Raw genomic sequence first — 23,646 nt, 5'->3', positions numbered from 1 at the left:
AAACTGGTAATCATCCTATATCTATTTATCTTCTTAGTTTAACATCAGAGTTGGGGTCGCTCTGCTATCAAAGAAATACAATTTCACAAATGCAATGTTTCCATTAAATAAGAAACACAATTAAAATTGCATGTGAATAAGTTGGTTCATGCGATAAGCCATAAAAAAACACGCTTTCCATTATGCTCCTTCCATTTTCTGTCGTCTTCGTCTTTCTCACCAGTAGTAACGTCCGTTGTTGATCACATGACTCGTGTGATGCGAAAAGTGTTTCCTTGGCAGTTCTGCGAAAAACACGGATTTCAATACGGCCGAAAAACCACCTCAACTCAGCGCAAAATCTTTTTATGGAAAAAGTTCTCCGACATAATTGGAACGCCGTGAACTCGTGTGTGACGTCACTCCTAGTTCCGAATGAACTTTTCCGAGGTAAATGGAACGCAGCACCAGCCACCTGGTTTTTCCCGCGCGCCGAACTCGGATGTAACGCGAACTACGACTTGAGAAAAAAAAAAGGAAAGTAGCAGAAAAGAGAAAAAAAAATCCGCAAATAACAAAATGTTTATTTTTAAAACACAATAACAGACATATTAAGATCATAATGTTTGGATATATACACATCTCGGAATTATTCACGTTCTAGTTACGCGAACATTTCGATTTACGTGCGAAATTATATGGTGCCGTTCATTCCTCCATCCAGGAGGGGGCAGTAGGGTCGCGTCGTCATCCATTCAGAATTAACCGGAGAAGAAGAAGAACAGGGAGCGCAGCGCTCAAAGCAACATCACGCCCCCTGAGTCCAGTCTCCATGCTTCTCTCCACGCGAGGTAAAACGCTGCAAACAAAAGGTAAGAAGCTGCAAAAACTTTGTACTAAAAATGCTTATTTGCGGTTTTTGAAGCTTGTGCACGAATGTGTTGACATGTCATCGAGTTTTGCTGTTGTTAAATCAATCATGTACGCCAGTGATTTAGTTTTTTTCTGGAAAGAATCCTCGAAGTTTGTGAAAAGTTTGCTTTTTAGTCCTGCAAACAGCAGTCGGCAGAAATGTAAGGAGATTTTCCTGCTTACTGACTTGCTTTTTGTGGGTTCTTTCACCTCCACAGGAAGATTCAAGTTTTTCTCCAGTTTAAAAAGTGGCTGAAAATCCACATTTTGTAGAAAAGTATTTATTAGAAATAACGAAAACTTCTGAAAAGGGATATTAAGTGGAAAAACAAAGGAGTGTTAATGTGCACAAGTTTTATATGCATGAAAAGCTTTAGATGCATGAAAAATCTGTTGTATTTAAAACCAGGTAAACACAGAAACTATGAGGAGGATTTAAATTTTTTTATTGTATTTAAGAGTGATATAAAAATTCAGCAACCGAATTGAACCGAGTTGCGAATTAGAGTATTTTTAGGATGAGATTCGCACAATATGATAAAATCAAGTAAAAATTTCCGCGTGTTTACACAAACATTAAACAACATCATGATTATTAGTTATTCTCCCTTCTGCAAAACTGAGGCCATCTTCACTACCGTTTGATTAAAGTAAGCAGAGCACTGATATATTGGTTGTTGTGGAGAATTACAACGTTTTCGCAGCTCTGGGCTTTTTAGAGAAACAAAAGGCTAACAAGCTGTTAATTAGTTGGGCTATCTGCTCAGGTAGCTTCCCTGCAGTCATCTTCTTCACTTACATGATGATCGTTGCATGCTAATTTTTTATTTTAATTTTAAATGCTATATTACCTAGAAATGAAAGCATGTTGGAGCTTTTTAAGTGTCTACATCATTACTTTCTGTGTTTTAGACTTTAGAAAAATAAATAGCCGAATTTGTGTTTCTTGGGAAAAGGTTGGACACTTCCTGTTAGCCTGTTGACTCACTGTGTGCAGCAAAATGTTGATAGGATAGTGCTGTTTTGGGGGGGGAAAATGGATAAAACTTTGGTCTCACCAATCCTTTCTTTGGGTTTTCAGTAAAAGAAACAAGCATTAGGCAAAGTACAATATGACATTTGAGTGATTTTGAAACCATTACGTGTTATATTTTTATTTTTATATGTTTTTACTCTGATAACCAACACATGCCTTGCATATAAATGTAACACTCTGAATATTGTCTGAATTTAATAAAGGTTTACCCCAGATTTGACCTATAAATTTAACCAAAGGCTCGCAGCAGGGCCAGTAAATCTCCCACTGAGAATCAGAGGCCCTTTTGTCTTAGTGTCTTCAGTCTCTGTTGAGTAATAACTTCTGAGTGCGACTTGCCCCTTATCTGATGGCCCCTGCCTACATTGTTTGCAAGCCTGATTTACAGCTTTGCTTTCTGAAAAGGATGTGGAATGTAGTGGGAATGGTAAAAAGTAAAAAATGAATGCATGTTTATTATGAAATAAATGAGATTACATGCTAAATGTGGTGAGCTTTAAAAGAGATGGAAAAATAAACATAAAAATATAAAGCTAAGTGGAAATTTTAATATTTTTATGACAAAAATGACTAATTCATATAATTCCCAAAAGTAATGTCAGGAAAGAAAAAAATGTCCAAATCAATTTCTTTCAATGAAAAACCTGTGAATATTTGGTTAAAACATGCTTGTTTTTCATTCAGTTGGTAGAAAATCCACAAATTTTGCTAGATACTTCATAATAAAATTACTCAATTACAAGTACAGCGTATTGAAAATACTCTTAGAAGTTGTTTCTTTTCAGAAGTTACTTGAATAAATGTAATTGAGTAAATGGAACTAGTTGTTGCCCAACTTTGCCTGTGAGAGGTTTGCCTGGCAGACCAGCCCACTAGGTCATGTCTGCATGTTTTCAGTTAACGATCGTCGCCCCACTGTAACCAACTAAACAACTTTCTTACTACATTTAATGATGTTGCAGACAACAAAAAAAATGGTATTGGCCAAAAATTTGCAGGTCAGGTTTTTTAAAGATTGGTAATCATGATCAGCCAGAAAACTGTAACCGGTGCATCTCTAGTTGATACTTTTTTCTTAATAAAATAAATGTAATGTATTTTAATGCAATGTATCTATACGAGTTTCTTATTCTGATTTCACCAGTTTCTGCACTTGCTTCTTTTTAGTAACCTACTTTTTTTGCTTTTGCTGTCTTCAGTTTGGTGCCTCCTGTCTTACCTGCTGAAGGTAAGGTAAAGGACTTCTTCATGGGTCTAAATGGGCTCTTCCAGGGATTTCGAGGACAGACTGCATCCTGCACTGGTTGTTAAAGAACATTGTTCTTGTTGGTGATTGATAGCAGAGCTACCTCACCACATAACTCTCTAGACCTCTGAGAAACATTACCTTCCTTATGTCTTATCTCATGTACAATCCTTTATCGCCTGGGACACAGAATGCCTCCCAGGGGCAAACTGGTCTCTTCAGTGTGAAAACTGAGAGAGCTCCTTGGAGAACAACACCAAACGTTGGACCTGAATCCAGCTTTACCTTCCCTGGAGCGTCTTCTGGGACTCCTACCTCGTCTAAGGAAAGAGAAACGAAGCCATTCTCTTTGCCAATTAGCAACTACAGGCCTGAAAGCTATCTGACAAATTCGCAAAGTACCTTCAACATTCCCCTCAGAGAGGAGATCAAACACCAACCTATAGATCAGTGTGCTTTCTTTACTATCGCCCAAAAAGAAACCTCATCCATTTCAGCCCCAAAGATGTCAGCTTCATATGGGCATCAACTGTCGAGCACCAGCTGTAGCTCCTACAACTTTATGCCAGACCACAAGAGTGCGACCGAAGATTTCTCGAAATTGGCATCAAATGTGTCTGGTTATGCCACTCGAGCAGAAGATCAAAGAGTTTCTTCTCAACCCAGTTACTTTGACTGTAATCCACAATTGGCTGGGAACATTTTAGAAAATTACGGACTAGAGAAAGAGGACCTGGACGAACTTCTAAATTACTCTGAAGAGCAGACTACTGCTGAGAACTTGCCCTACCTCTTACAAAGCATTCGCATGAAAAAGGCCACGAGGACTGCACCTGGAGTTCGGTCTAACTCCGACTCTATGACTCGACCCACTGCAAGCACAACAGGAGTAAATGCGGTGAATTTTGGAAAGCCAGGAATATTTCCGGACAAAATGTCTTCATCTACTCTTCTTCATCCAGTGAAAATGATTAAAAATGAGCATGCTGCTGCTGGTTCTGCAGAGGTAGATGCCGCAATTGGTAGGAACATTCAGAGGAACTCTTTGCTGATGGATAACTTTCAAACCAGCAGTAAAGAGGGGCCACTCCCAACTTTAACTAAAATAAAAAGTGGTGATTTGGGTTCTTCAGGTGACCAGAAAGGTTCTTTTGTTGCTGTGCCGCCTCCAAGAATCAATCAAACTAGACTGCTTCAAACTCAACCGAACCAGGTGAGTGGAATGATCCATTCCATTGGTTTTGGACAAACGGGAACGCCCAATGATGACCCAAAAATGATTATTAAACCAGTTAAACTGTATGACTGTGGATATACTGGAAAATCTATTACAGATGTTGAGAATACATCTGTCAGGAACATTCACAATGTAGCTGGGGTTGGTGGAAAGGATGGCAAAGAAGCACCACAGCTAAGCTTGGCAGAGTTGAAGAACAGCAGTTTGGTTTCTTCATATGACCAGAACGTATCTGCTGCTGGTTTCAACCAACTGAATGTTGCGGCTTTTCCAAAGAGGAATGCAGCTGGAAAACAGGAGACCCAGCAAAACCATATGGCGCAGTCAGTTCCCCATCATGAAAACAGATATGCTACATCCAGTGGTGAAAATAAAATTCAAGGGCAAGGATCAAATATTGCAGACTCAACAATGAATCTGCAAGTGTTACAGAAAACCAATATTCAGAAAATTTTGCAGATTCTGAAGGATTTGCAGCCTGGTGTGTCTTCTGCCGCAAAACCGGATTCTCAATCACCTTTCATTCCCAAAATGCCACATGTTGAGAATACATCTGTCAGGAACATTCACAGTGCAGCTGGGGTTGGTGGAAAGGATGGCAAAGAAGCACCACAGCTAAGGTTGGCAGAGTTGAAGAACAGCAGTTTGGTTTCTTCATATGACCAGAACGTATCTGCTGCTGCTTTCAACCAACTGAATGTTGCGGCCTTTTCAAAGTGGAATGCAGCTGGAAAACTGGAGACCCAGCAAAACCACACGGCGCAGTCAGTTCCCCAACATGAAACCAGATATGCTACATCCAGTGGTGAAAATAAAATTCAAGGGCAAGGATCAAATATTGCAGACTCAACGATGAATCTGCAAGTGCTACAGAAAACCAATATTCAGAAAATTTTGCAGATTCTGAAGGATTTGCAGCCTGGTGTGTCTTCTGCCGCAAAACCGGATTCTCAATCACCTTACATTCCCAAAATGCCACAAGTCTTCGATGTCGTTCTACCTTCAACAGTTGTACCCAAGAACTCTGCATCTGTCGTTTCTCAGTCTCAGCCAGTCATTAAAGCAAATAACAATGCTCAGGTGCCATCTTCTAAACCTCCACCTCCACCTCCGGCCAAGACTGCGTCCTCTAAGGATCTGCCATCCCTTGGTGTGAGGCGTGATTATGCAGCAATTATGCCAGGAAGATTTCCGCACATCTGCTCTTTATGTAACAAAGAATGCCCTCAACTAAAGGTAAGTGTGTATGGTTTTTTTTATCACCTCCTCTTTCATAATAGCAATTCCTAACTGCTAGTAACTTAATTATTTCAGTCATCTGTCAGGCATTAAATTGAAAATATTTTAAATGTCTCTGCATCTCAATTTGTTTTGCAAACAAAATGTCAACACAAGACTTTATTTGTTGCTGTTTATTTTAGGATTGGGTTACCCACCAGACAAGCAACCAACACCATGCGAACTGCAACCGCCTTCGCAACCAGTTAGTACATTTAGCCGTTTTTAAGAAATATTTTAAGTTTTTGGAAAGGTAAAGGACTGTGTAATGGGTTTTCTGGAGTATTGTTTGTTTTTGATTTACACCTAAGAAATACATTTTAAATATAAATGTTTAATTTTTCTCCTTTAACCTACAATGCTGGTGGGCTTTTGAGACATTATGTTATTTCAGAAAAAGTTTACAGTACCTTTCTTTGAATGTGCTGTTGATTTCTGTTTTTTCTCCCACAGATACCCTCATTGGGATGAGGAAGTGCAAAGGTAATTTCTTTTTCAAATATTTGCAGCAGTAACAAAAACAAAAACAAGTATTTCTCATTGCCAAGTTTCTTTTTTCAAATGATTGATTTGATTCTTGTTCACTAATCGTTTTAGGGATGCAATTAAAAGTTCTAGGACTTTAACCCGAGCCTCCCTACATTATCGTTCCCGCTCAAACAGCGGCACTTGTTCCAGCTCAGGAGATGGACGCGACAAATCCATCAGCCGTTCACGTTCCCGCTCATACAGTCCACGTCATCGGAGGAGCTCAAGAGATGGAAAGCACAAATACAGCAGTAGATCAGGACATAGCAAAAACAGATCCAGTACTGGCTCCAGTTCCCGTTCGTACAGCCCCATCCACCATGGCTCAAGAGATAGAAAAAACCACTCCAACGGTAGTTACTCCCAACACAGGCTGCAATACCGCACCTCAAGGTCTAGGTCTCGCTCTTGCTCCCCACGTTATAATCGTTCTGGTTATCGATCACGTTCAAGAAGCTATGAGAAACGGTCCTCACCAAAGAGAATGAATAAGGGATCAATTTCACCAAGAAGGAACCATGAACGACAGTTGTCTCAAGGAAGAAGTTGTGAGCGAAGATCGTCACCAAGAAATGATCCGAAAGAGGGGTCAAAGAGATTCCTTGAGCGCCAGTCAAGGTGGTCCCCAACAAGCAATGGTGAGCAACTCTCACCCAGAAGAAGTGGCAACAGAAGACGGTCACCAGTGATGAGCCATGACCAACACTCCTCTAGGTCTAATGACAGGCTGTGGTCACCACAAAGAAGGACAGATGTTAGTACTTATGACAAGCACCGGTCTCCTCCAAGACGGTCCGACGGCAAGCACCGGTCTCCGCCAAGACGGTCCGACGACAAGCACCGGTCTCCGCCAAGACGGTCCGACGACAAGCACCGGTCTTCGCCAAGACGGTGCGACGACAAGCACCGGTCTCCGCCAAGACGGTCCGACGACAAATATTGGTCACCACCAACGTACCATGATCGACATTCATCCCCAAGAAGGAATGATGATAAAAGATGGTCACCAACAAGAAAACGTGAATCATTCCTTGAAAGAGAGGAGCAACAATTCCTGTCAAAGCAGAGTGATGAGGAAGCGTCATGTCTAAGGAGAAACCGCAAGAGACATGCGTCTCCAGAAGGAGAGCCATCCTGTCAGAATAAGAAGTCCAGCAGTGTACGGGTCCTGACGAAGCGGCTGCTGGAAAATTCAGGTTTGATCTGGAAACATTGTTGAATCTCTAAAATCAAAGTGTTAGCAATGTCTTTACTTGTAGAGTGTCTCTAGATAGATGCTAATAATAATATGCTAATACTTTCTCATGCATTCTCCTTCTAGCTATCGAGTCTGCCTCAGGACAGTCCAACATCAAAGACGTCATAGATTTAATGGTTCCTGTTTTACTGGCTGAACTTGCAAAGAATCAGGATTGCTCACAGTCATCATTAGGATTACCCTCACAGGACAAAAGGAGAAAGGTCTTAACACATTCATCAAGTGGAAGACGGTTATCACCATCTTCCACAAAAACATTGTCCAAACTCGAGCAGAAACATGCAAGATCTTCTAAAAAGACCAAGGTTGGTGTGCATCTTTGAGTTCATCAAGCTAAGATATGTTAGCTTCATCATTCCTACATTTTTGTAGCCTAAAACAATTGCTAAAAATTTGGCTGGGATGCAAATAGTTCAAAATTCAAGGGCTTCAGATTTGGAGTTGACCATATGTATCGTTTTAGATTATTCTACAAGAAATGGATACAATTTGTATTTTTCAACCCTATATTTTAAAACATAACTTTCCGCTGGTTCAAAAGGAGCTAACCTAATTTTGTTTAGTAATACAACCACAAAGGTGGCCAGATAAAATCAAGACTGTTGGACCTGACGGAACAGTTTCCCAATCCTGAAGTGAAGGTATATCAAAACATCTCCAGCAAATGTTAGAAAATTTTGTTTCCACCTGTGTGGAGCTTGTTGTCAACATTAGCAGTAGTGGGATATGGGCGAATTTCATCACAAGCTCATTGTTGAAAAATCTTTGCCTCTGTAAGAAGCTAGCTAGGTCCAATAAAAACATCAAGGACAGACTGAAATTATGCAAAAGGTAAAATGATCAACAATGAGAGGCTGGCGCAAACCTCTCAGGTGTGAAGCTTATTGCGTTTAGTGTGAAGATCCAAATGGATCAAATGTAAAAACAAGCAGTTTGCCTTTTCCTAAACCCTCAAAAGAACATTTGCGTCACTCCCAAAACTTCTGAATTTGGCTGTAGATTGTATTTTCACTAATCTGATCCATTTACAATGTGTTATGTTAACAGGACAAGAGGGCCCTCTCCATCACCTCACAACATAGAAGAAAACATCATAAACTGTAAGTTATGATTGTGGCTTTTTTTCAGTTCAATAATGTTATGAATTATGCAGTAAGAGTTACCAAAATTTATTTTTTCATTCTTCCACTTTAACTTGTATCACCAGATGCTGACACATTGAAGACCACTTCTGGATTAATGTCTATTTAAAAACCCAAATTTATTTTATATTTAGACTTCTACTCATCCTCCACCCCTTTAAAGGTTTAAAGCTAAACGTTTCTGGATAGATTCACTATGAATAATAGATCTGAAGCAAAGATAACCATGTCTTTTGTTTTATTGTGGTTCTGAGCTCTTATGTTGTCAATGCCACTCATTCACCCTTTGTTTGATACTAACTACTTGATTAAGGCCTTTTTGGTGGCTCCAAGGTTTGGGTAGCTGTTTGTACAACAGCGTAATATCATATAAGTTTGCAGGAAAATAAATGCTTTTTTTGTTTGACTTCTTAAATGTATTTTTGTTTGTCTCTTTGACAGAAGATCTGGGGATACCAAGGAACTGGGTTCATCTGAGAGCTTGGACCATCTTCCAATAAAAACGCTTTTGTCTTTGCATCATAAACTTGTGAAAAAAGCAAAACGTTTATCTTCCAAAGGAACACACGTCTCCAAATCCAAAACTTACTCGCAAAAAACACAGGCTTTGAAGTCAGTTGTATCAGTAAAAGAGCCGTTGAAAGAATTAGTTTCCTTGAGGTTCAGAAGTCTGGAAACAAGCCCTGATTTTGGCCTCTCAAATCGAAGAAGTGGACCTATAGTTTTCAGAAAAGATCAAGATTGTGAAGCTGCTGTTAAAGAAAAGACTAAAGTTAAAGGGATAAGGAGGATTATTATTCCTGAATCAAATGAAGAAAAGAAAACAATCACCAAAATAAAGCTTGATTCTTCCAAAACATTTGCAAGTAAACCTCTGGATAAAACTGCTGAATGTGCCGGAGTAGCTAAACGAATAAAAGTTGAAGATTCTTTGGGAAATAAACAACAAACTTCAAATGCTTCACATCTTCAACTGGTTGGTAAAATGGTGACCGCACCAAATCCACTTCATGCTCAGGAGACAATCATCAAAACTCAAGAAACCTCAAGCAAAACTTTGCCAATAGTCCAACAAAAAATGGATCCAGAATCGAAGAAGTCCAAAATCCTTGGAAAGAGTCCTGATTCAGGTGACACAAGAGACAACGCAGGAGCTAATGTTTTCAAAAAAGGCAGAGAAACTCGAGTTGCAGTGAAAGACACAAGCAAGGTTGGAAAAATATTAAAGAAGACTGTTGCTGAATCAAAGAAAATGGTCACAAAAGTAAAAGTTAAGGCTTCAAAAACCTCTTCAGATACACTTCTATGTAAAACTACTAAATGTTCTGGAGTCGCTAAGCTAACAAAAGTTGAAGATTCTCTCAGAGATGAACGGAAAACTTCAAATGTTTTGGATCCAGAACTGAAAAAGACTAAGCCGCTGATTGGTAAAGTGGTGACCAGAACACATCCACTTCAGGCTCAGGAGACGATCTTCAAAACTCAAGAAACCTCGGACAAAACTTTGCCAAAAGTCCAACCAAGAATGGATCCAGATTCCAAGAAGTCCAAAAGCCTCGGAAAGAAACATGATTCAGGAGGCAGAAGAAACAAACCAGCAACTAAAGTTTTTAAAAAAGGCAAAGACTCTCAAGTTGCAGTTAAAGAAAGAACCAAGATTGGAAAAATGCTAAAGAAGACTGTTGCTAAAGCAATGAAAGGGAAAAAAATGGTTGCAAAAGTGAAGGTCAAGGCTCCAAATATATCTACAAATAAAGAGCTGGATGAAACCACTAGATGTCTCTCAGGAGGTAAAGTGGGAAAACTTTCAGGAACGGCCTTTGGAAACTTTAGTAAATGTGATCAAGCGAACGTCAAAGTATCTGAACCCTCCCTTTCTGTGTCAGTCATTACATCCACAATGCCAATGGTGGAAAACAGTCCAGGTGATTGTCAGATTTCAAAACCTGAGATTTCTAAAGCAAAGACCTTACAATTTAACACCAATAAAAGTCAGTTACAAATCAGCCAAGAAGAAGAAGAAACTTCATCAGAGGACATAAACGTGTCATCCAAGCGGACGATGTCAGAAGATATCTCTGCGGTTTGTCAAACTCCAAAAACAGACAATTCTGACAAATCTGCCTTCATCTTAAAAGACACTGCTTGCCTTGTGAAGGCAAATGTTTCAACAACTGAAATAAGCAAACAAACAGACGTTATTGCAGATGATAATGCGATGAAAAGAAAAAATTATTTTCTGGAGACCAAAGAAGATGAAGTGACCGCTAGAAATGCCTCCCCAGCTAAACCTGAACATCCTCAACCAGGCAGTGAAGTTATCACCAGTCCAGATAAACCTGCTGATCCAAAGCCGAGTCAACAGACAACAATAACAACTCAAGAAACTGCAGACCTGGCAGTGCTAAACCTGAAGACCAATGGCAAACGGCTGGAGCCTCAACCGCAGTCTGCAGGAAGCTCTGCTGAGACGCCTTTGGATGCATTGCAAAAAACTGAAGGGGACGACAAAAATAATCAAAAAGGTATGCTGGAAATTACCTGTTTGTAATTTTTTTTCACCATATGAGCCAGGTATTTTGTGAGTGCTTGAATTAGGCAATTTAAAGTCATTTACACGAGTAGAAGGAAAATAAAACAACAAACATTAAAAACAACATTGCAGTGTCAAAGTAAGGAAAAACAATGACTGGTTTAAAAACCGACGACACTTTATGATGATCCACTCGTCATTAGTCAATGGCAACTTTGAAACAAACAGGGGTTTAACTTTTTGAGGGGGGGGCTCTGCACAAAGTCAGTCATGGGGCCACAAATAACCGTTAGACACCCCTGCCCTAAAAGATTTTAGAAAAAATCCACAGTATTTTTATTTTTCTTCTCTCCTCGAAAATAAAAATGATTCACTCAAATTTAATTTCTGTAATATTTAAAATTGCTTGTCCTCTGTGCTAATCATTTCTCTTCTGAAGTTGATGTTCTGGCCCAGAAGAACCCGGCCGCCTGTTTTCCAAACGCAGCAGCTGCTGCTCCGAACCGCGTTGAGTCCTCTGTGACGGTTGGCGAGAGGATTGGATGTTACCTGAAGCTACACAATTTCAGTAAGAAACCCGTTTGTATTTTTTAAAAAATATACAGAACGTTTCTTTTGATTTTTAAAGTTTTATTTTTGTTTTGACCCTCATCTAGAGTGTGTTCCTGCAGGAATCATCCTGTCGTCCAAAGTAAGATTTATTTTCTCGATTTATTTACCCTTTAGGTTGTTAATGTAGCTTGTAGTATTGATGAAAATGATCCTAAAACTTCATTTAGTACATGAGCCTGAATCAAAACATTGAGCCAAATGACTTTTTTGTCCATGTAAATTATCTAAATTAATCATTGAAGTTTCAACTATGTTTTTAATTTTGATGTTGAGCATTTTTTTCAGGTTTTTTTTGCCTTCTCAGCTTTTTTAACAACCACTTTTTCTTTAATTTTATTCTTTTCTTCCAGCCTTATGCTCTCAACTCAACACTACTGTGGATAGCAAACCTTCCTGTGGATTATGGCGGCTCCTACACTGAGGAGGAAGTTGTAAACGTGCTCTGTAAATTTGAATTTCAATACGCACACGACAACATCTACGTTATCCCTCAGACAGGCATGGTAAGCACCTGGTTGTGTTTTTGTGTTTGGTTGAAACTCATCATTCTGGATGTCTTAGTGGAAGCAAAGTGAGCTAAACGTTTTAAAAGTTAGCAATAGCGTTAAAAAGCCAAGCTAATAATTAGCTAAACCATCAGCAGGAGTGTGTCCATCTCTGTGAATGTAGACAGTAATTTTTCTAAGGTTTTGAGTATCAAGATGTTTTTTGGCAATATCTTTTGTTCTTTTGGGTTTTTCAACTTTTTTCCCCCAGTCTGTTTCTTATTGTTTAATCATGAACTTTGGCCTCAGCTGATTGAAGTGAGGGCTGCTGTGCTTGTTCTGTAGGTTTCTGTATGTTTAAACTGGCCAGGCACTCCCAGGAAGATTCGCTACTGTTCTATGTTTACTCTGTTTGTGAATATTGGCTCAAGTTACTAGACAAGTTCTGTTTTTTTATGCAAAATTCACATTTCGTACAGTTTTTGTACTTCTATTTGGGTCTGAACTGCTTATAAAAGCAGCCCAAGCTCTTAAAAAAACAAACAAATCACCAGTTGATATTTTTTGGTGTCTGGAAATTAAGTCGTTTGAAAAACCTCCGGAATTTTAAGTCACATTTACTGGCACTGCGCCGTTACCTAGCAACCCCAGCCAGCCCAGCCCGTTACCTAGCAACCCCAGCCAGCCCAGCCCGTTACCTAGAAACCGAAGCGGAACTCCGGCATGTTTGCTGTCATTTTTTTACACAGGGTACGATTGATTTGAATGGCTTCTATCATCAACTGATAACTGTACTTTGGTTATTATTGTCTCATGTATCAAAATATGATCAAATGAGTGTTAAATTTAAGCAAAAACAGACTAAATTTGTAAAAGGTGTACATTTTTATTTTATTTTTTTTAAATAATTTTCATAGAGTTTTGTTTTCTAAAATTCTTTCAGGCTTTTGTGCTCATGCCAAATGTGCGGTCAGTGGTTGGCCTCGTCTACGCGGCAGTGCACGGCCATCTTACTTTCAGATCGAAGAAGCTCTTCTTCCAGATCGTGGAATCAAACATGTTAATGACACCAGTAAGTATTAAAAAAATTAAAATACTTTCCCTTAGTCCTGTCAAACTACTAATACTGTCAAATGTCTATTTACCTGTCATAAAAAAAAACTTAATTTAAACAGCATTATACCCCAGAAATAACCTAAAGGTGCTGTAAAGTTGTATTTTTGCTCTGTTTTTGTTTCAGCTTGGGTTTTATAAATCTCTCATCGGAATAACGCCTCTCGTAAGTAACCCAAACATTCTTGGATGACTTTGTTTCGCTGCATCCTTATCTAATGCTACTGAACTGTCTAGTTTTGCCTTCATTGTTTGACCCTGAAAAGTAAGAACACCCTTGCTCAGTTTGGCAGCTGCAACAACATTACATTTTCCAAGAAATCCAACTTGTACAAACATGTGTAAAGATTTTTTTAAAGGAGGATAAGATATAAAAACCTGTTGGTTAATACATGCCAAGTAATAAACTTATGTTTTTCATTCTAGTGTAAACACATAACAGTGAAAGAAGAAAAAATGGCAACTAATATTGTTACTGCAATATTTGCAGATGCTGTTCAGCACAAAAAATTAGAATTGCTCAAATAGACATTAAAACTTAAAACAAAAAGAGTTTGGATCATTGTTAGTTGTCAACAATTTGACAGCTGTGGGGTTGTATTAAAGACATCTGTTGAAAATTTCTTTAATTTTTATTTTGTGATAAATTCATCACAAAGTTGGAAAAAAATTGCTATGTCAATATTTGCTAATGTCATTCAGCTCTACTTTTTTTTTTTTTACAAAAAGACAACAAAAATAAAAAGGGGCAGTTGACTCAATCCGAGTGAAAAAGAAGGATTAATAACTATACTACTAATAAAAACATATTAGATGCAAGAAGGATGATTGGAATAAACAGACTGGTTTGGGAGGTTGGTAAAGAGAAACCTTTTCTCTGTAGAAATGACGTAAAAATACCAGTTTATTTAAGATCTGGGGCTAAACACCAGCACCACCAGTAAAAAATGGAGGAAAAGCAGATGTATGTGGTTGTTTTAACGTTCTTCCGGCTGTCGCTGACAGAACATGAGAGACGATGGAACCAGTATAATCTACATCCAGAACATTTCACCAAGCGACATCACGGATCTCAGGAAAGCTTTGAGAAAAATCGGTCATGTGAGAAACTTCCTGCCTCTGCTTAACAAGGTATTAAATTTAAATGTTTATATTCAAATCCATGTAGAGAGGAGGACCTAATCGATTTATCTCTGATTTTTTGTTGTTTTTTTTTAGGTTTTTGTTGAATTCGAGACGGTTTACGATGCAGATCGCCTCGGCGTTTGGTGCAGCCTGATGAGACTGGGTTTCGTCCACACAGTCAACAGGCTGAAAATACCAAGAAGCCTCAAGAAATCACAGCGTAAGGCATAAAAGCTTAAGTGTTGATTGAAATGTGCTAAAGATTTTTAATTTCCAGATGTTTTAAAGAGACAAAGGCAATAAAAAGCAGAAAAAGAGAGAAAAAATTTTTATGAGAAATATCCTGTCATCTTTTTTTTGTCGTTTCCGCCAGTAGTAACATCAGGTTGTTGATCAAATGACTTGTGTGATGCTGCAAAAAAAGTGTTTCCAATTGCAGTTTTGTGAAATAAACTAATTTAGATACAACCAGAAAAACTCCATTTCATCCTAGAGGCAAAACTTTTTTATAAAAACTTTCCATTAACCAAATTTCTTTTTGTAATTCCAATTTGCCAAACTACATGGTTAATGGAAACACAGCTGCATTTAAATTACTGTTGAAAAAGTGCCTCAGTCAAGAAACATTTTAAAGTGTTATTTGAATGGATTAACACAATCATTTGAAACAAAAGAAAAAGTTTAACTTTCTACAAATTTCAGTTTTTCTACAAAAGTAACCAAACACTCTCTATGATGTTGTTGTCGTTTGTGCAGTACCAAAGCTGCCACTGAAAGCTCTGCCAGACAGTGAGAAGATCTTACCTGATGCAGGAATCCCAGATATGAAATCTGGCGTTCCTCAGGGCACCACGGCGCCGTGTTGGGTCACCATGATGACCCCGCCCTACGTCTTCCCAACTGTGTGTCCCTGGTTTAACATCCCCAGTAAGAGAATCAAGATGCAGACACACCAGGCTCTCTGTTGGAGACTTTCCCCGATTGTGTTTATTTTTCTAACTTCAATTTTAGGTTTTCTGACGGTCCAAGGAGAAGAGGACATTTTGGTGAGGCTCCATTTCCTGTATAAGAAATCAGAATCTTACTGTTGGCATTGAAAGCGTTTCTAAATCAGTGTTTATGAATGAACAGACGTGTTTCTTTGTCTTTGGTTTTTCTGATTTTCTCTGAACTTGACGTCCCGTAGACGACTCCCCACCCAGGCTCTGAGTTCTTCACTGTCATGCTGACGGGTTTACCAGAAGGAAAATACAAACATGAGGATGTAGCGAAGCTGGTGTGGCGTTATTTCCCCAAACAGAACCTGCAGACTCTCTACTACAACATCTTAGTGCTACCGCTGCAGAGAAGGGTAAGGAGCTCTTCCTTCAGACTGATTGCCTGTTGCACAAAAGTCAAACCCTATTATTGTTTTTATTAGCTTTCCTGTTTGACAAAAGATGAAATAACATGCAACAAGTTGTTTCTCAAATAGACATCTGTTGGGTTTTTGCTGTCTTACTTGAGATTTTTGATTAATTATTGTAATGTTTGATAATCAAGCAAACTCTGCAAAGATCTCTACTACAATTTTTTTTGCTTAGATCTCGCAAGTTTCTTTACCGGGTCTCTCCCACGGTACAGAGAGAAACCGCACAGATGGTCTAAATCTTTTGAAGGATGATAATGGTTGGCTAAATGACATTAAGGCAGTGGTGGGCACCTCAAACTTAAAAAGTAACCCTAAAATGCTATAAGCTAAAGCTAATATGCTATACCGATAGGGCATTTAACAGAAGCTAATGCTTAAGAACTATACTAACAAGGTATTTAGCAGAAGCTAATGCTAAAGTGCTATACTAAGACAATATTTAGCAGATGCTTAATGCTAAAGCTCTATTCCAACAGGGTATTTAGTAGAAGCTAACACTACATGACTCATGGTTTTGATTTTATAACTATTGATTATTGCTAACTTTGTTATTGATTTAGCCTAATTGACCAGGGTCAGACTCAGTAAATTTTAAACTGTTTACTGTTTTACAGCGATTCATTCTGGATACAGAATAAATGTTATTTCACGGGTTTTTCAACTGAAAGTTTCCAAACAGCCGAGTAAAGTAGCTCTTTAAAACTAACCATGAAATATTAATTTAGGGGAAGCTAAGTGTGCTAAACGTTTTCAAAGTTAGTAATTTGCTAAAGCCCTAAACAAAAAATTAGCTCCACTAATAGCGGAAACTAGTTCCATTAGTTTATAAGGAAAGTCAGTGTAGTAGACATTAGTAACTATAATGAGGAAAATGCTCAAATAAAGCATGTTAGACATGAAAAACAATCATTTGCAGCAACATTAACATAAGCTCTGCAGAAATGTATGCATTTCTCTAAGATATAGTTGGGGAAACATGAGCTGGGATTGACTTGTGTCTCTTAAACTGACCTTTGGGTTTTAATATAACCCTAAACACATTTTCTTTCTGCTGCCTTCCACCACTAGGCCTTTGTGTTCTTCTGCGACTGGGAGGCATGCTGCAGTTTCGTCTCAGATTGTGCGAAAAAGCCGGTTTCTGTCAGGAACTGCACTCTCAGCGTCCACTTGGTGCTGGAGGACATGTATCCTGGATCCACTGAGGTATGGAAAATTATCTGAGGATGCTCTCTGACCTTTAACCTCCAGCAATCTTTGTTTTTGTTTACCTTTACGCTTATTTCTCTTTATATTCTATTTAACTTTTCATTTATTTTATGCAGGAAACGATGTACAGGACTTTGATGAAATGGACGAGTGGTGTAAGTTTGAATTTTTAAAAAATACTCAAATAAAACAATCTGCTTTAACAAACTCCTGGTTTTGCGTTTTCAGTACGTTCCAAAGCTTTTCTCCCTGGAGAAGCGTCTGGTCAGCGTGGAGATCTATGAAGTGAATATGAATCTCATCGAGAGCATCATTAAGGAAGTCGCTGCCATCGGCAGTTTTATCAGCTTCGTGCCGCTCAACAACAGGGTACAGCAACTCAGCCCACCTCCATTCTTCACAATAAACCTCTGATGTTCTCATATTTAACATTAAACCATTTTTAATCATTTTCCAGCAAAGATATTTGTTACCTGTTGGATATAAATAAGGACTGGCATTTATCGTTTATCATTTAACGTGATAAATTTCTTATTTTGATGATGATTTTTATTGTTTTCATGATAAATTCCAGGTAATGATATTTAAAACTTCCTAAACTGTCGACAGGATTTAGTTTTAATGTTTGTTCAACGAAAGCATCAATAAATTAGAAAATATGATTAAATGCAGTTATAATTTGCAGTTTAATGATACAAATTGAACTTTATTACAAATGGGAATGTTTTTCCAAATGCTATGTTTGCTATATCAAAGAAGTAATAAATAGTTATTATCATCACTTTTATTATTATTATTACCAGAGTACCACAAAATATTGTAATAAAACTTTAAGTCTATCTCAACTACCTGTAGATAGAAGTTTAATTAGAAGATCAAGTAGGCAGATTTAACAGAATTACTTATAGCTCAAGATGCTGAATGCCTTCAATCAATAAATTAATTTCAAAATGTGCAATCTGTAGGTGTGAATACGTAAATATAAATCACGCGTATGTTTTCTGGTCATGTCTTTAACTTAATTATTTATTGATGCTCTGTTTTTGCATTTTAGGTTGTATATTTAGGATAAATCCCAGAAAAAACAGCTCAAATGATGATGTCTAGCAAAGAAGAACTTTATAATCAGGAACTGTCTTAAAAATTATGCTTAATGAGTTTTAAAAGTTTGTTTGGTTATTGTGAAATGAATCACAAAGTCACTTTATTGTGAATTTATTGAGGACTCAGAGTGTCAAAGTAGTCAGTTACATTTACTTGACTAACCTTTTAAAAAATGTGAATTTTTAGGAGTACATAACATTTGCAGTGAAAAATAAATAAAATAATTTTACATTTTTAATTTCTTCTCGCAGATTTGCATCGAAATGGTTTCTCCCAGTTGTGCTACGAAGGTGCTGCAGGAGATGCCCTTGAGGAAAGTTTTGGCTACGTATCCCTGGTATGTTTTCTGTAGCTGAGAGCCAGACATTAAAAACACGGCACAGTTTCTGAAGTTGGATGTTGTCACAGCAACATTTTTATGCCGATTTTTGACCCGATTTTCCTTTTCCGACGCCCCAACTATTGGGATGACTCTAAAGATAATTTATTAGGTATTTCTGTTGTGTGTTAAGAGTGATCTAGTCTGCTGGGAAGGATCTTGTCACCAAGTTATTTTTATTTCATCCCTACAGGGGAAAGATTGGACGTGTTGAGTGGTGAGTGTTAACATTTTTTTATGTGTTTGTGAAGCAGAGGAAGTTCGTAAAGATGTCAGTGGCCTGATTCTTAAAATTTTATTTTTCCTAACAATTAGAAATCTTTCAGAACATAAACTATTTGTTTAAAGCTAAAGTAATTTATTGGATTCATTGTTTTCAATCAATTATTCAAGTATTTCCAACTAATTTAGTAATTGATTAATTAACTGGAATATAGAGAAAAAAGGTAATTGGCTGAAGCAACAACACAGTAATTAAACCCGAAATTATGCAAAATATATATACAGTTTACATTTACGTTAAGATTTAACCAGAGTCTGTAAAAATGCTCCTGAAGCGGCAAAGTTTTATAGTTTTAGCTTCACCTACTTCAAATTTGCAGAAAAAAATAAACAAAAACTAATTTTAAACACCTTTTGCGATCCAATTACCAGTTAGTTTATCGCAATTTAGACAAAGACGTTTTCTTATTGAAGAACTATTTGTCTATTTGCACTGTTAATGTATTTCTAATTTTAAATTTAAAAAATGGCTGAATGCATTTTGTATACCCGATTAATCAATTAATCGTCAGAATAATTGATTAATCGTGAGGAAAAACAGTAGAATAATCAATTATTAAAATAATAGTTGCAGCTCTAATTTGTTTGCATCTTTTTAGAAAATTTAAAGTTATTTAATAGAGATCAAACCAATAAAATGACAAATATTGATTGCTTTAGCATCACTTTGTGAATCGGAGATGAGAACGAAAGTTAATTATGTTTAAATATTCAGTCAGGAAGGATTCTTTTATTATATCATATAGTATTTAGCAGTTTTGATGTGTCTTTTGTGATTTGTAGTGTGAAGGATCTAAAGCAGCGTCTGGAAGAGGCCAGTGAGATCAAGATAAACCTCGAGGCGGAGACGTCAGCAGTCGGTGGTCAGCCTTCGACCTTGAAAACTCTGGTGGATTTTCCAATCTCTGAGCCGCGAGGCGATGATGTTGCAGGAGTTAATTCTGCCGCACCGCCGACTTTAATCGAATCAACGGTTTCTAAACCCGATTCAAAGCTGGAGGTAAAAGTATCTGAACCTCCTGATGTCGTCCTGGACTCCAAAGCTGAAGCAAATTCAAGAGAAGAAGAATGTCAACCCTGCAGGGAGACTTCATCTGCAGCAGATAACTCTGTCGACTGGGCACAGTGTATGTTCACAATTTAAAACTAGACAATGTTTTTATTATTACTTTAAGGAAAAAGTGTTTGCAGGTGATAAAAGACTGAAAAGATAATTTTTGTCATTTGCAAAAAGCATAGAAAATGTAAAAAGAGACACTAGCTGTGTTTCTATTACAAATTTGTGCAAAAATTTGTCAACATTTTTCAATTGTGGTTTTTCCATTTGATCAAAAGCTAATTTTTTTCAATTAGAAAACATGCAGAGCCAACCTCCTCCTTCCACTTTCCTGTCATCTTCTTCGTCATTTCTGCCAGTAGTAATATCCGGTTGTTGATCATGTGACTCGCTTGATGTGAAAAGTTTCTGTTGCAGTTTTGCAAAAAAAAAAAAAAACAAACAAATTTTGATACATTTAAAACGTCACCCTAATGCAATATTTGTTAATTGGAAAATGTGAGTTTTTCTTCGAAATTACTGTGTTTCCATTAAGCATAATTCCAATTTGCACAATTTTAAGGTAAATGGAAACACTGCTAAGCACACTTATGGAAAAATCAGGAATTCATAAACATATTTTAAAGGAGCAGTATTGCATAAAATCAGCTTTTCTGAGCTTTACATCATGCTATAATCAAAAAACATACCTGGAGTGTTACTTTGATTATTTCATGCATGTTGGAGAAATCATTAAATCTCTATGGCAACCATGCAGCTGTGTAAAATGCCTTGTTGAGCCTAGTCCTGCCTTCAAGGACACAGCTCCTCCCCCTCTTAGCTCCTTCAGACTAGCCAGCAGCAATTAGCAAACACCTGGTTGATCTCTTCATCTGCTGAGCTAATTATAGCAGCTACTTATCAGTGAAACGCTGGTAAAAACATTAAAGGGTTAATAGGAGCCATGTTGTGATGACTCACTTACTGAAGGTGGAGTTTCTTAAAGAGACGGAGGCCCAATTTCAAGGCGTTAAATTCCGAAATCAAATTTCTTTTAAGTAATACTTCTTATATGTAGCATTTTTACCATTGCAGCAGGGAGGAAGCGTCGGCGGCGTAGAGAGAGAAAGCAGAAGCGGGGCTGCAGGGCCGGCGTGCTAAATAGGCTACGGAGGCAACTACACAAACCACCGCTCCCCAGCCTGTTTCTCTCGAACGCCAGATCCCCTGCAAACAAGATGGATGAACTGAGACTACAGGCTGCATCTCACAGCGCAGTGAAGGACAGCTGTAGTCTTCTGATCACGGAGACCTGGCTGCATCCAGATGTAGCGGACTCTGCCATCGAGCTAGCAGGCTACACAGTAGAGCGCCATGACAGAACGAAGGACTCCGGTAAGAGCAGAGGAGGAGGGCTCTGCGTGTACGTGAGCAACACCTGGTGTACTAACACAGCGACTGTCATCAGCCATTGCTCCCCAGACCTGGAGTATGTGACTGTTAGATGCAGACCATTATACAGTACAGACCAAAAGTTTGGACACACCTTTTAATTCAATGAGTTTCCTTTATTTTCATGACTATTGACATTGTAGATTCACACTGAAGGCATCAAAACTATGAATAACACATGTGGAAATATGCACTAAACAAAAAAATGTAAAACACCTGAAAATACCCCTTGTTATTGGCCTCACTAGATACTCGCACTAGCTATCCAAACAGCTAAACAATCTTGAAAGATGAAGAAAATCCTGACGGCGATGACTGGTTAATAAAGTTTACTTCAGTGATAGTTCAATAATTTTCTTCTCCTTCCTTTTTTTGTGAAACTGTAACATACAGAAATGCAATGTATTACAATCTAGGCTTTGCAGAGTGATACAAATAAAATAAAGGACCAACATGGCATTGACTTTCAATGAAATGAGGATGTTAGCTAGCGATTAGCAACAAAAATTAGCATATGAAAACGGACTCATTAGCATAATAATAACGGGCTATAAACATACAACTTTACACAATACCATCATATTATGTAACATTACAGGTGTCTTAATGTTTTTACCAAGTAATACTCACAGACAATGCTTTGACAAACACCAAGAAAGAACTAGGAGGAGTGTGGAGCGGCCATTGATTCTGGGCAAAGCACTTCCTGTCCATATTCTTCTTCTACTATTAACTTAAACAATAACTTAAAGTGACCACAAGGTGGCGTATTTCAACTAATAACACTAGCAATATTATACACAATAAACATAACACCCCTTATATTCTAGTTTCTTCAAAGTAGCAACCTTTTGCTGTGATTACTGCTTTGCACACACTGCATTTTCTTGATGAGCTTCAAGAGGTCGTCACCTGAAATGGTTTTCACTTCATAGGTCAACCTGCCCTGTCAGGTTAATAAGTGGGATTTCTTGCCTTATAAATAGTCATGAAAATAAAAAAAACACATTGAATTAGAAGGTGTGTCCAAACTTTTGGTCTGTACGGTACCTCCCCAGAGAGTTCACCGTAGTCATGGTAACCGCTGTTTACATACCACCGGATGCTAATGCTAAAACAGCTATTGGACTTTTGCATGGCAGCATTTGCCATCTGCAGAGCATCTATCCAGATGCTGTGCACATCATAGCGGGGGACTTCAACCATGCAGACTTGAAGACGACTCTCCCCAAATTCCACCAGCATGTAAAGTGTGCTACAAGAGAGGCTAACACTCTGGACAAAGTCTACTCCAACATCAAGCGAGGCTACGGGGCTAGACCACTTCCTCACCTGGGTCAGTCGGATCACCTGTCCCTGCATTTAATTCCTGCTTGTGCCCCCCTCAGGAAAACTGCTCCAACCATCACCAAAACCATCAAATTCTGGCCCCAGGATGCGACACAGCAGCTGCAGGACTGTTTCGACAGGACAAACTGGGATGTTTTTGAACATCAGGACCTGGAGGTTTTTACAGACAGTGTACTGTGCTATATCAAGAACTGTATTGACACTGTAGCTGTGGATAAACACATCCGGGTATTCCCAAACCAGAAGCCCTGGATGACTCAGGAGGTCCAACGACTGCTAAAGACCAGGAATACCGCCTTCAGGTCTGGGGACAGGACTGTCTACAGTACAGCCCGAGCTAACTTGAAGAGCGGCATCAGAATGGCTAAGTCTGACTACAGGAGGAGGATAGAGGGCTACCTTGACAGCAACAACAGCAGGCAGGTGTGGCAGGGAATCCAGCATCTCACCAACTACAGGACCAACCTCGCAGCTGCGGAAGGTGACGCCATGCTGGCAGAGGAGCTGAACCTCTTCTTTGCCCGCTTTGAGGTGAAGCCAACAGAGGTAGCCACACTACACCAAACGACCCACAACACCAAGCAACCCACAACACCACACTCCTCGTTGTAGAGGAGCACGAGGTGAGGCGCACACTGCGGGCTGTCACCCCAAGGAAGGCTGCTGGACCTGATGGCGTCCCTGGACGTGTCCTGAAAGACTGCGCTGATCAGCTGGCTGGAGTCTTCACCAGGATCTTCAACCAGTCCCTAGCCCTGTCTACAGTCCCATCCTGCCTGAAATCTTCCACCATAGTCCCCATACCCAAGAAACCTCACATCTCCTGCCTCAACGACTACCGGCCAGTGGCACTAACCCCTGTGGTGACGAAGTGTTTTGAAAAACTGGTCTGGGGTCACATCACAGCACTTCTCCCTCCTGGCTTTGACCACCACCAGTTCG

General features: G+C 38.7%; 1 protein-coding gene across 1 annotated transcript in view; it reads left to right on the top strand.

Moving 5' to 3' along the window:
- Window positions 1-3,231: 3,231 nt before the first annotated feature.
- Window positions 3,232-23,646, top strand: part of LOC114157886 (uncharacterized) — a 42,453-nt gene continuing 22,038 nt past the window's right edge. Inside the window, exons 1-24 of the mRNA XM_028039056.1 lie at window positions 3,232-5,646; window positions 5,832-5,893; window positions 6,142-6,171; window positions 6,286-7,412; window positions 7,538-7,779; window positions 8,522-8,574; window positions 9,058-11,141; window positions 11,589-11,717; window positions 11,806-11,840; window positions 12,112-12,264; window positions 13,190-13,318; window positions 13,487-13,525; window positions 14,365-14,490; window positions 14,578-14,704; window positions 15,241-15,411; window positions 15,496-15,530; window positions 15,671-15,835; window positions 16,964-17,098; window positions 17,218-17,256; window positions 17,330-17,470; window positions 18,457-18,542; window positions 18,778-18,801; window positions 19,650-19,993; window positions 20,998-21,297. Coding sequence (XP_027894857.1) covers window positions 3,322-5,646; window positions 5,832-5,893; window positions 6,142-6,171; window positions 6,286-7,412; window positions 7,538-7,779; window positions 8,522-8,574; window positions 9,058-11,141; window positions 11,589-11,717; window positions 11,806-11,840; window positions 12,112-12,264; window positions 13,190-13,318; window positions 13,487-13,525; window positions 14,365-14,490; window positions 14,578-14,704; window positions 15,241-15,411; window positions 15,496-15,530; window positions 15,671-15,835; window positions 16,964-17,098; window positions 17,218-17,256; window positions 17,330-17,470; window positions 18,457-18,542; window positions 18,778-18,801; window positions 19,650-19,993; window positions 20,998-21,297 — 8,101 coding nt within the window. The 5' untranslated portion in view covers window positions 3,232-3,321. The remainder of the gene's footprint in view (window positions 5,647-5,831; window positions 5,894-6,141; window positions 6,172-6,285; window positions 7,413-7,537; window positions 7,780-8,521; window positions 8,575-9,057; window positions 11,142-11,588; window positions 11,718-11,805; window positions 11,841-12,111; window positions 12,265-13,189; window positions 13,319-13,486; window positions 13,526-14,364; window positions 14,491-14,577; window positions 14,705-15,240; window positions 15,412-15,495; window positions 15,531-15,670; window positions 15,836-16,963; window positions 17,099-17,217; window positions 17,257-17,329; window positions 17,471-18,456; window positions 18,543-18,777; window positions 18,802-19,649; window positions 19,994-20,997; window positions 21,298-23,646) is intronic.

The sequence above is a fragment of the Xiphophorus couchianus genome, chromosome 14 (assembly GCF_001444195.1).
Source record: "Xiphophorus couchianus chromosome 14, X_couchianus-1.0, whole genome shotgun sequence".
NCBI lineage: Eukaryota > Metazoa > Chordata > Actinopteri > Cyprinodontiformes > Poeciliidae > Xiphophorus > Xiphophorus couchianus.
The sequence above is the reverse complement of the archived record's forward strand: the minus strand, read 5'-3'. Positions and strand labels throughout refer to the sequence as shown.